Source organism: Aethina tumida, chromosome 1 (genome assembly GCF_024364675.1).
Source record: "Aethina tumida isolate Nest 87 chromosome 1, icAetTumi1.1, whole genome shotgun sequence".
Classification (NCBI taxonomy): Eukaryota; Metazoa; Arthropoda; class Insecta; order Coleoptera; family Nitidulidae; genus Aethina; species Aethina tumida.
In genome coordinates, this window is record NC_065435.1 from 56,757,386 (window position 1) to 56,771,756 (window position 14,371).

The 14,371-nt window shown below is 31.8% G+C and overlaps 3 protein-coding genes across 6 annotated transcripts; 2 read left to right on the forward strand and 1 right to left on the reverse strand.

Moving 5' to 3' along the window:
* Positions 1 to 51: 51 nt before the first annotated feature.
* Positions 52 to 6,408, forward strand: LOC109597435 (uncharacterized). Its single transcript, XM_049961433.1, has 6 exons — positions 52 to 4,890; positions 4,946 to 5,385; positions 5,435 to 5,597; positions 5,655 to 5,807; positions 5,871 to 6,016; positions 6,070 to 6,408. Exons 1-6 carry the CDS (start codon positions 72 to 74, stop codon positions 6,307 to 6,309), a joined length of 5,961 nt encoding a protein of 1,986 aa, XP_049817390.1. The 5' UTR covers positions 52 to 71; the 3' UTR covers positions 6,310 to 6,408.
* A 624-nt stretch (positions 6,409 to 7,032) lies between these two features.
* Positions 7,033 to 10,763, reverse strand: LOC109597437 (cell division cycle protein 16 homolog). Of its 3 annotated transcripts, none has more exons than XM_020013114.2 (11): positions 10,535 to 10,756; positions 10,337 to 10,486; positions 10,108 to 10,284; positions 9,889 to 10,051; positions 9,302 to 9,832; positions 9,051 to 9,140; positions 8,837 to 8,993; positions 8,626 to 8,778; positions 8,410 to 8,569; positions 8,161 to 8,353; positions 7,033 to 7,230 (listed from the first exon to the last, which is right to left on the reverse strand). In XM_020013114.2, exons 1-11 carry the CDS (start codon positions 10,601 to 10,603, stop codon positions 7,052 to 7,054), a joined length of 2,022 nt encoding a protein of 673 aa, XP_019868673.1. In that variant the 5' UTR covers positions 10,604 to 10,756; the 3' UTR covers positions 7,033 to 7,051. The 3 variants fall into 3 exon arrangements, with proteins under 3 accessions (XP_019868673.1, XP_019868676.1, XP_019868674.1); XM_020013117.2 differs by having other exon boundaries at positions 10,337 to 10,475; positions 10,531 to 10,596; XM_020013115.2 differs by lacking the exon at positions 7,033 to 7,230 and adding an exon at positions 7,237 to 7,934 and having other exon boundaries at positions 10,535 to 10,763.
* Positions 10,764 to 13,443: 2,680 nt separating this feature from the next.
* On the forward strand, positions 13,444 to 14,349 carry LOC109597448 (NADH dehydrogenase [ubiquinone] iron-sulfur protein 4, mitochondrial). 2 transcript variants are annotated; one of them, XM_020013134.2, is made up of 4 exons: positions 13,444 to 13,599; positions 13,660 to 13,825; positions 13,878 to 14,053; positions 14,105 to 14,349. In XM_020013134.2, the coding sequence occupies exons 1-4, from the start codon at positions 13,541 to 13,543 to the stop codon at positions 14,283 to 14,285; spliced, it is 582 nt and encodes a 193-aa protein (XP_019868693.1). In that variant the 5' UTR covers positions 13,444 to 13,540; the 3' UTR covers positions 14,286 to 14,349. The 2 variants fall into 2 exon arrangements, with proteins under 2 accessions (XP_019868693.1, XP_019868695.1); XM_020013136.2 differs by having other exon boundaries at positions 13,464 to 13,599; positions 13,672 to 13,825.
* Positions 14,350 to 14,371: the final 22 nt, after the last annotated feature.

Below are 14,371 nucleotides of genomic sequence, written 5' to 3' on the forward strand. Positions count from 1 at the left end.
CAACTGGTATACATCCTGAGATAGAAAGTGAATTGACCGAAGAACAAACAATTGAATCTTCTGAAAGTTCAATGCAAAAAAGTACTGTGGGCTCTAAAGAAAGTACAGAAAGAGAAGTTATTACTACTAATTCATTATCTGAAGAAACTCATTCCTACCATCAAACAAAAATGGAACATAACATGCAGGGGGAGACTGTACATGTTGAGTCAACTACCGAAAGTGAAAAATTAATAAGTAATATGAATCCACAGGAAGAAAGTCAATTATCTGAAAACCATAAGTTTGAATCTACCAAATTTACCGAAATTAATTTGCAAGAAAACACGGAAGAATTCAATACAAATATAGGGGGAAAATTAATATCTAGTGAAAATCCACCACATGAAAACAAGATATCAGAAAGTTATACCAATGAATATACGAAAATTGTACCAACTGAGCGTATTATGAAAGAAACTACTCAACAAATTAAAACTATTACAGAACATGAATCAAAAACCACTAGTGTAAATCCTGAGAATGAAAGCGAATTACCTGAAGAAAAAATATTTGAATCTTCTGAAATTGAGATGCAAAAAAGTACTTTAGGTTTTGAAGGTAGTACGGAAACTGAAAGTATTAATACTAAAAAAAAATCATTTTCTGAATATCATTCCTATGATCAAAAAGACATTTTGGAAGAAAATGGTGAAAAATTGGAGACAACAAAAGGAATTGAATCACATAACAGTAATCCTCATGAATTAAGTGAATTGTCGGAAAACCATTCTTCTATAAATACCGAACATCTTGAATCAACTGAAGAAACTGAATTAATAACAAGTAGTATGAATCATCAAAATAAAAATACCGAAATTATATCAAGTGAAAGTGAACAAATCGAAACTGCTACAGAAAGTGAACTTGAAACCGCTGGTATAAATTCTGAGACAGAAAATAAATTATCTAAAGAAAAAATGTTAGAATCTTCTGAAAGTCATATGCAAAAAAATACCAAAGGCTTTGAAGGCAGTACTGAAGGTGAAATTACTAATACTAGAAGACATTCCTTTTCTAAAAATAGTGAAGAATTAAAGACAACAAACGAAATTGAATCATACAGCAGTAATAGGAATACTCATAAACAAAGTGAATTACCAGAACAGTCTTCTTTTCAAACTGAAGTTTCAGTTAAAGAACATAATATGCCGGAATATACCAAACAACTTGAATCAACTGAAGAAAATGAATTCATGACAAGTGGTATGAATGATCAAAATGAAAATAAGTTATCTGAAGAAACTATGGCTAGTAGTAAAATAAATGAGCAAAGTGAAATTACAAGCAGAACTATAACGTTTTATACAGAAAAAATATTTCAAAATCATCCAACAAAAAATTATTCTAGTGAATTAAATTCGAAGGACAATACAAAAGAAAGTGAAACAAACACGAAACGTAAATCAACAACCAATAGTGGAAATCTGCAAGAAGGAAATGAAATGTCAGAGAGTCATTTATATGATCACTCAAAAATGTCATCTACCAAAAATAATTTCCAAGAAAAGACACTGCAAGTTACTACAAATGCAGAAATTTTACACACTAATAGAAATCCACAAGAAGAAACTGAAGTATCAGAAAGTGATTTACATGTCTATACTAAGATTTTGTCAACTAAAAATAATTTTCACACTAAAGTCAAAACAAGTGAAAGTTCTTATCATATTAAAACTACAAAAAGTGATGGACAGTTTCAGAAGGAACATGAACGATATCATACTACAAAAGTCTTATCCACCAAAAATATTCTAGAAAATACAGTTGGAACTAATGAAGAAAATGAAAATAAAAGTAATCCCTATAATATTAATAGAAATCCTAAACCAGAAAATGAATATACTGCAATTTTAACTACAACAACTAATATTCAAGAGACTGTGAAAGAAGATCACGTAAAAATAAAAAGTAAACTGTTAAGTACAATTACAACATCTCGAGAAGAAAATGAGAAATTAGTTCCATATTATACGAAAATTACATCTAAACAAGATAATCTGGAAACTACTGTGGAATTTACAAAAAATAATTACGGCACAATAACAACAACTGCTAAGTTTTCTCCATTTGATGATGAAGAAGAAGAGAATTACTCAACTGACTTTAATAAAAATATAGGGAGTACCTCTAAAACTACAGTATTAAATGAGGTCATTCAACACATTTCACAACGACCTTCAAGTAAAGTGAAAGAGATAATCACATCACAAAAATCTCTTGATGAATTTAATGAAGATATTTACAATACTGAAGAAAGGTTTTCTGGAACTGAGAAATTAGACTTAAATGATAATGTTTCTCCATATGACGCGGACGCAGTAATTATCACAACATTTTCTGAAACTGAAGCACAGCATAAGCCTAGTTTTGAAAGTGAGGGAATTCCATACAAAACAACGGTAGAAGTACTGGATGAAAACTTTTCAACGTCTGAAGCAACGAAAGAGACTGCTACTGAAAAATCGTTCCAAGAATCTAGAGAAATTAATGAAAATAACGAATTAGATATAACTGAAATTGATGACAACCACGACGAATTTCAGAAAACCTCAGAAATAAATCAGTATTCAGTATCCACTGAAATGGTACTATATGAATCGAAGTGGGATGACCATTATGGTGACTTAGAGAAGGAAAATGAGGAGAGGGAGGTTGAGAAAGATTATAACGAGTTAGAAGAAAATATTGAGCCAACTGGTGACTATAAAGAGTTCGAAGAACTTGACGAAGAAGATAATGTATCTGAAGGAAAGCAAATAGAAACGTCCAGTAATAATAACATGGCGACTAAACACTATACAAAAGGATATATAGAGTATGAAATGGACATTTATGATGAATTAAATAATGAATTAGAAACAAACGATGATCACTTGAACGGGCACAAAATAAATGTGAATAATGAAGATGAATTACATAAGGAATACGCGGAGGAATTTACTGAAAATGAAGAATTATATCATAAATCAGAAAAGGGAGAAAATTCTAATTCGTCTAAAGGAACTACCATAACTGATGAAACAATGCCTAATCCAGAAGGAATTGTTATGGAAAAAGAAAATGAAGTAGACAATGAATATGAAACAGATATAAAAAGTAATAAAAGTGAGTTACCTGACACACGGCATCAGAAACAAAAAGAAAACGATAATAAAGAGATTAATAATGAAACAGAACCATATGACATAGTTTCTGAAAATACTATTACGTTTGAAAGTAAAACCAAGGAGGAAAACGAAAAATTTTTAAGTACTCTTAATGAAAAAGAAGAAGGAGAAGAAGAAGAATACGTTAGTTTCTCTCCGAATATGGATATATTTATAGAAGAAACAGAAACTGAAAGTTCAATAAAATTCTCTAAAAAGAAGAGTCATACAAAGTTTGGAGATTTGTATACGAAACAGTATAGACCTGGAGTGCAAAACAAACCGGAACATCTTACAACTTCAACATCTAAAGCTACTTTATCAAAAGAAGGAAATCTGTTAATTAACGTAACAGAAATGACAACGCATACTACTGAAATTGTTGTTAAGGAGACAACGATCACACCTACGATAAGTACCACAACGGAAGTACCGGTAATACCTAATGAGTTACTCTTTACTGAAATTGTGCCAGAATCGGAGCATAACAGAACTAGTGAACTATTTTTAGAACTTCAAACTTTTACAGAAGGACAACTGAAGCCATCTGAAAGTGTCTCTTCACAAGTGATGATGTTTTCAGGTCCTCACAAAACTACTATTATGAAAGACTCGATGATTGAATTTAATCTACCTAATGATGAATATATTGAAGGTCTAACGACAAGAACTGTATTATATAAAACAGTTTATCCTTATCAGGAGGACGGTTCTAACGCAGACACCGAGTTAATACATGAAAATGAGTTGTTGCAGACCGAACAATCATTGTCACAAATGACATCTGTGTCACATGTTAACGAATTGTTGATTAAAGATAATCAAAGAACACCATCTACAGAACGGCAAGCACTCTCTCAGCTTTTAGATGTCCTACTGACAGATCATACCGTAGCAACAGAAAAAGGGCTTTTGCAAAAGCTTTGTGAAGCAAATACGATAAAAATGCAAGATCAATTAAACGAATTAATAAAAATTGCCAACGATGAAAAGATGAAAACAACAACCGGAGAAATCTTAACAAGTAATGATTATGAAACAACAAGACGTATATTTGTTGACTTACCTTTGCTCCAAAACGAAACCGCTCTTGAATCGGCTACTCAAGGACTAATTATTATTCTCAATGGAATCAATAACAGAATTAAAGTTTTTAATAACTCAATTTTAGAAAAGTATGTACCAAACAAACCTTTGAAAGATATGCATATTGAATATGTAGACCTAAATGAGATGCCTGAAAACAAAATACCTCCAAGAAAGATCTACGCTGTAACTACTACACAAACAACGACTCCTTCTTATGACGATCACGTCGAAAGTAACATAATGGAAGACGACAAGGTGACCACTAATTGCAATCCATTAGGTTCAACAGAAAAAATTAATATTAAAAACAACTTGGTGGTCGACTGCAGTAAACCTGATTTCGAGAAAAGCAGGGAGTGTTTCTGTGATATGAACAGACTAAAATCTAATTTAGATTATGCACTTAAGACCAAAAGTGGAGTGGATTTACACAATTTGTGTGATCACTACTTGTCATTGTCCGAGGGAAGTCTTAAAATAGGTAACGGTTCCGTTGCTATAGTAAGAAAAAGGAGAAGTCACGGCTACAATTATAATTTTACACAAGGAGCTCAAATCGAGTATGACGATATTGAGGATTATTTGGGAGAGGAATTTGAATTGGATATCCCTGGTAAATATTAATTAACATCAGAATCGTCTGAACCTATTACATTATTTATTTACAGATGGTAGTGAATTTATCCTTCCTGGGCGAGATTTGCGTTTGGCCTGTTATACTAGTAATGAGACGTCTCATAGGAAACAGAAAACGTACACATGGACATTTTCTGAACATGCATCACCTACAGTTCATATTCTTCATCAACATGAATTTATATTAGAAATTGATGACGTTACTGCCAAGGACTCAGGAAACTATACCTGTATTATAAACTACAACGATAACGTTGGTACTCAAAAGAAATTTACTCATGATGTGGAAGTCATGGAAATACCCATTTATAAAATTCAACTTAACATCCTTTATAAAGCAAACGACATTTGCTCCTTGACTAATGAGGATTTGTTGTATCAATACTTTCCAAGTACAGCAGGAATTTTACTGTGTGGTACAAAACATAAGTTTTGCGAAGTTGATATGTTAAGACCTACATGTTTTATAAAGGTGAGGTAAAATACTTATGAGAATGCCTTCATTTTTAGATATCTTTTAGGGCGACAAATCATATTTTAATGTTAAAATGACAGCTACTATGAGGCCTTTATCTACTCTTATTGAAGATAGTGTTCAATGTAATTTAAATTGTCAAATTCACGTGTATTCAGAAATGGTAGAGATCGTATTTAAAAATGCTGAAAGTACTAGAAATTTAAAAGGTATGTTGTTGTTAATAACCGCTTTTTGATTGCATTGATATTCTGATATATTTGTAGTGAATTCAACATTACACAATCCACCACTTGTGTTCATCCCAGTAACTTTACCAACCGACGATAATGATACTAAACTTATTTCCAAAAGACCTAAGCTTATTATTAGTTGCCCCGCTGGATTTGGAATCGAGTCTGAGAGAAAGAGAATATGTGGTAAGCATGTTATTTTTTGTAAGAACTTCGATCATTTATTAACTTATTTTATATAATTTCCAGTTGCTTGCCCCAAAAATACATTCAGTGAAGCAGACGAAGCTTATTGCAAACCCTGCCGAATTGGAGAGTATCAACCAATAGTTGGATCTAAATCTTGTATTCCTTGCAATTCCCCTATTGACGATACACTTTGTCTAAGAGTTCTGGTATATATTTTTAGCAAGTTTAAATTTGATGTATAATTAATTTTCTTTTTTAGTACCCTAACACAGAAATGTTTAAGGTGTATGTTGGAATTGCTTTTAGTATTATTATTCTAATGGCAATTTTGATATTATACTTTTACTGCAGCAATGCAAGTCGTCAGTTACCAGAGCGAATTAGCAAATATGTGAACAAGAAGCGGTCACAAAAGACGCAGGATTATGATGTTGAGAAACAACCTCTATTGAAAAATGTCAAAACTAAGCCTACAGAACAGAACCCTGATTTTAAATAGCTTGTATATATGTATATTTTTAGGTGATATCTATATATGTACTTTAATATTTATAAGAATTATTTAATATATTTAATATATATATTTACAATAAATTTACAGCCTTAATTTATTAATAAATTACTAAAATACGTAAATATATCGTATGCAGGGAGCACATAAATAAGTGAAAAAAAGGAGGGAAATTAGTCAACTATATTGATTTTGAATTCCAAATATTCCAAATATGTACTAATACTATTAATGTTTGATACACCATCACAGTTTTAGTACTGTATTTAAGAAATAATTATATAAAAAATAATTTAGAGTAGAGATTCAAAAACTTACTAAAGACTTCGTCTACTTTTTATTATTTTAGTTTGATGTATAGTGAAGCTAGAGGTCTGGCTCTATGGGAATGTAAAGACTTAGATAGAATATTTTAAAATTATACAAGTGTATTAAAGATTTTATTGGTCAGCAAATATAGAAATAATCATTTTTAATAGACTTTGTGACAACATTCCAAAAACGAGGATTTTAAAATTTTATTAATTTAATTTATATCAAGTATAGACAAAAAGAAGTTTTAAACTTAGATTTTCAATATTCCGGTGGAAAAAGTTCACATTATGTTAAGTTTGTTAGATCTAGTTTACCAGAATTTAAATCATATTGGATAAAGGAACAATTTGGATTAGGATAATGAAACAATTTAAGGGAAATAAAACTGATAAAGCAAAAAATTCAAATTTATAATTCATTCTTTAACAATATTACTTGCATCCGCCATATCAACTTCTATACTCATACTCATATCGGAAATTACTTCATTATTAGAGGTTCCGGCAATTTCTTCAACATTTGATGATTCCGCAGCAATGCTCTGCGCCAATCTTCTTGAGGATAATTGAAAATTGGGTATTTCGTCGGGAGCGCCTATATAAATAAAATATTAATAAAAATAATAACTAATGAACTTGATAAATATGGAACACATAGATCCAGTGCTCAGATTTCATTGATTTTTGTTGATAAGTTTGTATTATAGAGAGTAGCATACGATTAAAACTTCCTTTCATGCCACATCTACTTGACGCTGAACGTCCGTAAAAGTTTGTGAGGGAAGGACTGAATTTCGAAATTTCCTCCCAATGATGTCTCACACGTCTTCAGTCGGTGATAAGTCCGGAAACTTTGCTAATGTATATCGGAATCTAAAGTAACCCTCTTAATATGAGATAATTATTCTGTTGCAAAACGGGATTTTGTAGGTAGGTACGGTAAGACAACAAAGTTCCACAATTACCTCTAATGAAAATTAAGGATAACCAACTACTACATGTAATGGCAACTCAATACGCCAGGTGTTTGATGCACAGACCTCTCTACATGTTGATTTCTCCTTTTTATGCGGTATCTTTTAAAACCCACCATCATGTTTGGACAAACAAACACGAGACTCATCACTGAAGAAAACCTCATTCCATTCCATATCCCACCAACGACGGTGCGAAGTGAGATGAAGCATATATTCGAAGTTTGTTTGTCGCTCTACATCTTCTTAAACCACTGCACTCTGACAATCCCGGAAAGTGCTTCGACTCGGGTTTATCGGATTGGGGACATCCACAGTCCTGCCTCTAAAAATTCGTCCTCTATCAAATTTACTTAAATGACTGAAATAAAATTTCTACTCCTTTAAATAAAAATATAACTATATTACAAAAATTCAATAACCTTCAAAATCTAATAATTTTGTATACTTATCCTGGAGGATTTAATTGAAAATGGACAACTGGATCTATATGTTTTATTTTTTGTGTCATTTAATATCATTATTATATGCAGATTTGGTGGCCTTATTACCTGGGAATGGAGGCTGTTCTTCCGATTGTCGTTCAATGACGTAATTTAACATAGTAGTACTAAATGTGTCATCTCGTTTTAAACCTAAAGATTTATGAAACCAATCAATAGCCTCATCAATGTTACCAATCAACGAGTACACAAAACCTATCGCAGAATAAATACTAGGCGATTGTGGTGCTAATAACAATGCCTAAAATCATTTATTATTTATTTAATTAACTGAATATCAACCAACACATTACATACCGACTTGTGATATTCTAAAGCTTCTTCATACTTCTTCAGTTTTCTACATGTGTGCCCTAAATTATTGTACAAAGAGCCCCACCTTTCAGGAATTATACCTTTTTTTATTTCCTTAACTTTTTCCAATGCTTGTTTGAAATTGATTTCGGCACTTTCATAGCTAAAATTAAATGCCAATCAGTAATATTCAGTTGGACTTGGTACATTTAAACTTACTCCTGTTTAATGAAGGCAATGACTCCTTTCTCATGCATAATAAATGGATCGTCTGGTGCAATCGCCTGAGCTTGACTACAGAATTTTTCTCCAAGTTTCACGTTATTCGTAAGGCCACATTCCAAACCAATGTACAATAATGGCAAGTGACATCTAAAATTCAAAAGAATAATTGATTAGGAACACTGAGCGAGTTAAGTAATAGCAGTACCCCTTCATGAGTTGTGTAGCTTTAAAATAAGCGGCCATAGCCTGGTCATGTTCGTTTTCCACGGCGAACGAATGACCATAAGCAAGCCAAGCTGGTCCAAAAAGCCTGTCCAAACTTGTCGCTTTCGCCAAGTAACGCCTTGCACAATCACTTTTTCCTACAAAAATTATGTAATTACATAAGAATCAACAATATATATATATATGAATCCCACCTATTATGTAATAGTAGCACCCTACTGCATACCAAGATATAGCCATATTTGGATACAGATCAACTAAATTATGGGCCAAAGAGAACAATTCTAAAAGAAAAATTCGAATTTAAGGCCAAAACAACTTACTAATAAGAAGTTGTGTTCTCTCACAAAATTGTTCTTTTCTATAGTTTTACAATTAACTGAAATTATTAAGTTAATAGTAACAACAATTCACCCTTTTGTTGTAAATTTGAATAATAACTTACTACTGCTTCGCTTCAATTCAACCTGACAAGAAATATGAATGGGTAAACAACTGGTGTGATAGGGGTCCTGCTTCAGTATCGCATCTGTCAGTTGACTGCACTGACGATAATCGCAGTTGTAAAACAACCGTTCAGCTTCGGCGACGTGCAGATCCAAGCTGTCCTTCAGTCGCGTCATTACAACGCTACTATCCGCGGCCTGTTCTTCTGTAACCATGCTTTCCACGGGCGGCTTGTCCTCGGGCATTTCATCTTTTTCATTACGAGTGGTATTCGGCGTCTTGGGGACGGGCGACGATGGAAAGGTACTTATGGGCGTTGCGGGAAGCGATGGGAAGGTTTGTTGAGATCGTTTTTCGAAGATTCTGGTAGAACACGGGGTGCTGCCGAACAATATGTTGCCTTCAATGGACTTCGGCTGAGTTGGGGTGTGGTATTTCTTCAGTTTACTTTCATACAACGTTAACAATACCTGCGCTTCTTCTTGAGAACACTGCTCCGCTATTGGAAGAGAATGTAGCAATTCTTCCTCTGAAATAATATTATATTTTTTTTGTTAAGGTATTCTAAATAATTTTACATCATACCTTCAGCAGCTGTGAGCATTTGATACTTAATCAAACAATCGAAAGCCTCATAACAATACACATCTTGATCCAGTGCCTGCTTATAACAATCAGCAGCCAGTGCACGATTATCCATTGCCTCCAAAACCTTTCCTTTCAATAAAAGTACCGCTGCAATAGTTTGCTGAAACAACAGAATATATTACATTTTTTTAAATAAAAAAATATATGTATACATACATTTCTAGGAGTATCGTCAAATAAAATATTCTCCTGAGTAGATGTGCTCGCCATAGTAGTGGTACTCCTGTAAGGTATGCACTGAAGATTAAATGAATTAACAACTTTCAGGGCCTCATTGTAGTCTCGAGCTTCCAGTAAGCATTTCACAGTTAAATAATTACAAAGCATGTGGGTCTGAAACAAATTCTAATTAGACAACGCCACTGGACCAAATTAAAAACCGCACTTTCTCTAAGTTTTGTGACCTAAGTAAATGGATGGCACGGTGGTATTGTTTTAAAAGATACATACATTGTGCAAGCCAATAAATATCTCTGGGATTTCCTGTTAATGCTACTACCTTGTCAGCCCAAAACAGTGCGGAACTATAAACATGCTGAAATAAATGATTTGAATAATGTTCCTATAATTATTTTTTACCTACCAAATTGATGAAGGTTTGCACCAATTTGCGATATTTATCTACGTTTGGAATATTATCCCCAGCCTTCATTATCGTTTTTCCTTATTAAATAGATGATGATTTTAATATCACAAGAGAAAAAATTAAATGATAACATTTTTATTTTCCAACATAACCTCTTTATTCCGTTTTTTTATATTTTTTAATGGAGTTAATTCGACGGTACGAGGGTGAATCTTTTATTTTGCCAGATACGAGGGATCCATTAAATGACAATATATTCAAAATATTGTTAATAAAATATAGAACAGCAGATATGCGTAAAATTAACGTTTTTGCTTAGTATTTTTAATTAAATTTAATTAATACTTTAATTTAAGATTTTTGTTATTGAGCTATTCTTAAATAAGTTTTCTCAAAATATTTTAACTAAGAAAATATCATTTATTTTTAATTTTGTAAAAAATTGTCCCTTAGTTGTTGCAAAGTTGTAAAAAAATTCAACGTTTTAATAATTTATATTTTTAATGAAATAATAGTGTTGATTTAATGTAAAAAAAATAATTTAGGTTTTGACCAATAAAATCAAAAACAATTATAATAATACAATTATTTAGAGGATTTCTAAAATTAATATTCAATTGAACTGTTTATGCAAACGTATCTTAATTGAAAAATTATATTTAATTAATTAATTAATAATATTCAATAATGAAGTAAAATTATTATAACTTATTAAATACTTAAATAATGTAAAAATTCCGTTAACAATTTGTTTGGTAATGAACCCGCCATTGAAATCCGTTTTATATCCAATAGGACACTGAATACAAAACTAATTAACTGTCACTTCGTTAATTGTAAATCGAACAGCACCATCGAATTAATTTAGAAGAGGGAACGCACATGACCACTGACTACCGATCGATACCCTGTTCGATAACAGACTGGTTTTTGGTGTGACGCGCGTTTAGTCAACTTGACGTTTTATGTAATTACTGTGAATAAAAATTCAATTTCTCCATTAAAATTATCAGATTTTGTATCAATAAATTTTATGCATTGTTTCATAATAACTGTTTAAACATTATTATACTAATTAAACATTTATAATGATAATTAAGTTGATATATTATTTAAGGGTAGATACTTTAATTAGAATACATGGAAATTAATTTATATATTTATAAAGTTTATTGTTTTTAAACACATCAATGTGTCTCTAAAAAATTGCGTATTTTTTAATTTTTCAGTTGAGAAAATTATAAAAACTTTTTACTATATACCATTACTATACCGTACGAAAAATGCTCTTCGTGTCTGGATGTTGTAAGAGATGGATGCACGACAAAGAGAGAAAAGTTTTGCCCGGTAGTAAGAATCCCTACTCTCAGAGACAATGCGCCGTGCTGGTGCGCGCCGGCGCACAATGTAAATTAATCTTTGCGAATACATTTAGTAACTCTCCGTATGCGTAGGGATGTAGTTCGAGTTCTTCGGATGCTCCATTTAAATTCCGTAACTTTGTATAATTTTCAATCTGTAAAATGAAATATTTTTTGAGGGTATATCGAAAACAAAAATAAGTATTCTAAAAATAAACTACTTTTTTCAAAATAAAAATGTATCCCAAAAATTAAATAAAATATACTAAAAACAAACAACGTCTGCGGAGACGAACCGCATGCTAAACGCAGCAAAACCAAATGATCCCCTCCAGTCAGTTCGGCCCGCCCACATAATTGCATGTATATCTTTCCTTTTTGTTTACAAAGGGGTATTGATGTTCCGTCTCAATATGCGAGTAGACACACTCATCATTTTTGATACGGTATAATTATGGTCTTTAAATCAATTACGTACGAGTAGTCTTTTGTTTATTATAATTATTTAATCATTGATCAAAGTGAAACTGTAAGAACAATTATAATTCAGCGTTACTAAGACAGAGAGTCAAGAAGAGATGGTTAAGAGTTTACGGACAAATTAGTAAATTGGTACTGATCTTATTAAAAAATATAGAAAAAATGGCCAAGTGATAGCTGGATAGTGTCTGGGTTCGAAAAACTTGAGAGAAAATCGGTAACAGATATTTCAAATATCAAAAAGCAATACAATCTTATCGGCAATTGAAATTAAAGCCAACCTGGAAGAAATGAATCTTATTGAAATTAGTTCAAGTACTGTGAGAAGATGGTGGATGAGAGTATGTTTGATCCCATACATATAAGACTAACATTAAATTCTACTAAAAATGTGAAAGATCAATTTGACTGACTTAGGATCATATTCAATCACGGAGCAGTGGAGACGGGTAGTTTTTAACGATGAGTCTAAATTTAATTTATAAAAAAATGATGGTTGTATAATATAGGTTGTAATTATATAGGGATACTTCAATTCTTCTGGGGTAGGCCTCTGTAAACTGATTTATGGCAGGTATATATTAAACATTTCCTTCCATATATTGAAGAAATGATGCTCTTAATAAATGTATTTCAACATAAAAACGATCCCAAAGTTAAATTAAATAACACACATTTAATCATTAAAAATCCTCTCTAAAATTAAAGTTGCTATATTTATGTCCAGGTCTATTCAGAAAAATTGATATAGTATTTATCTATATACAAATATAGTAGTTTTTATAATACTGAAAAAAAAACAACAATCATAAATTTATATTATTTTAACAGTTCACATTAAACAAAAGAGTTATAGCTAATATATTTAACATTTAAAAAAGTTGCTATAATAATGACCGCTACTGTAAGTTGGGTTTTTCATCCTCAATTTGTTATTGAATAGAAAGTTATTTTTTAAACTATTTGTAATTAAACCAAAACTAAAACGACGATTTATTACCATCATGAGTTTTGCTGATAAAGGCGATTAATTAAAATAAGTTTGATTTGATTTTAGTGAATTTTTGTTTTCTAGGTTGGCGCACTTCACCAAATTATATGTTTACCTAACATCACAACATACTTTGACAGTCGAGTAAATGTGACATAATTTCTATTTACGATGTCTTCATTGTTGTTCAGTTCTCGGGCAGCTTCATTGTGTAAATCAAACTTGAAATGGTAAAACTTTACTGGCCCATTTAGTTTTTTCAATTTGATTTGATTTTTTTACTTAATCAGGTGTTTTGCTAGTTTGTCCACAACACCAGTCAACTTTACGGACGATGTCAATAGGGCAATCACACAGAAAGAACCGAAACAAATCCACAGCAATGTTGCGTTATTGAATCCCGCAGAAATTGAGCATAAACAAAAACTGAAGGGTTACATAACAGTCGATACCCCAGTGAGTAGGTATGTGAGGTTATATTATCAAAGTTTACCAAACTGTATTACAGCAAGATGTTTCCTTGATCTCTGGCGTTCCAGAAGAACATATCAAAGGACGCAAAGTAAGAATTTATGAACCACCCAAGAATGCCATGCAAAGTGGCACCAACAATATTGGCCACTGGGAAATGGACTTTGATAACCGTGAGAGATGGGAGAATCCCTTGATGGGTTGGTCTTCTACGTAAGTTGTGATATTTCCTAATATTGTATATACTTGAGCTCTTGGTTTTAGTGGTGATCCTCTATCCAACATGAAAATCCAATTTTCCACTAAAGAAGAAGCAATTGAATTCTGCTCTAAGAATGGATGGGAATATTTTGTTCAAGAGAGTTCTCATGAAAAGGAATTCAAGCCCAAGTCTTATGGTATTAATTTTTCATGGAATAAGCGTACTCGCACTTCCACCAAGTAGATATAATAATTCAATATTTTGTAAATATAATTTAATTGAAAAATAAACCACTCTCCTGACTTCATTTAATTAGTTTTAATTTAATA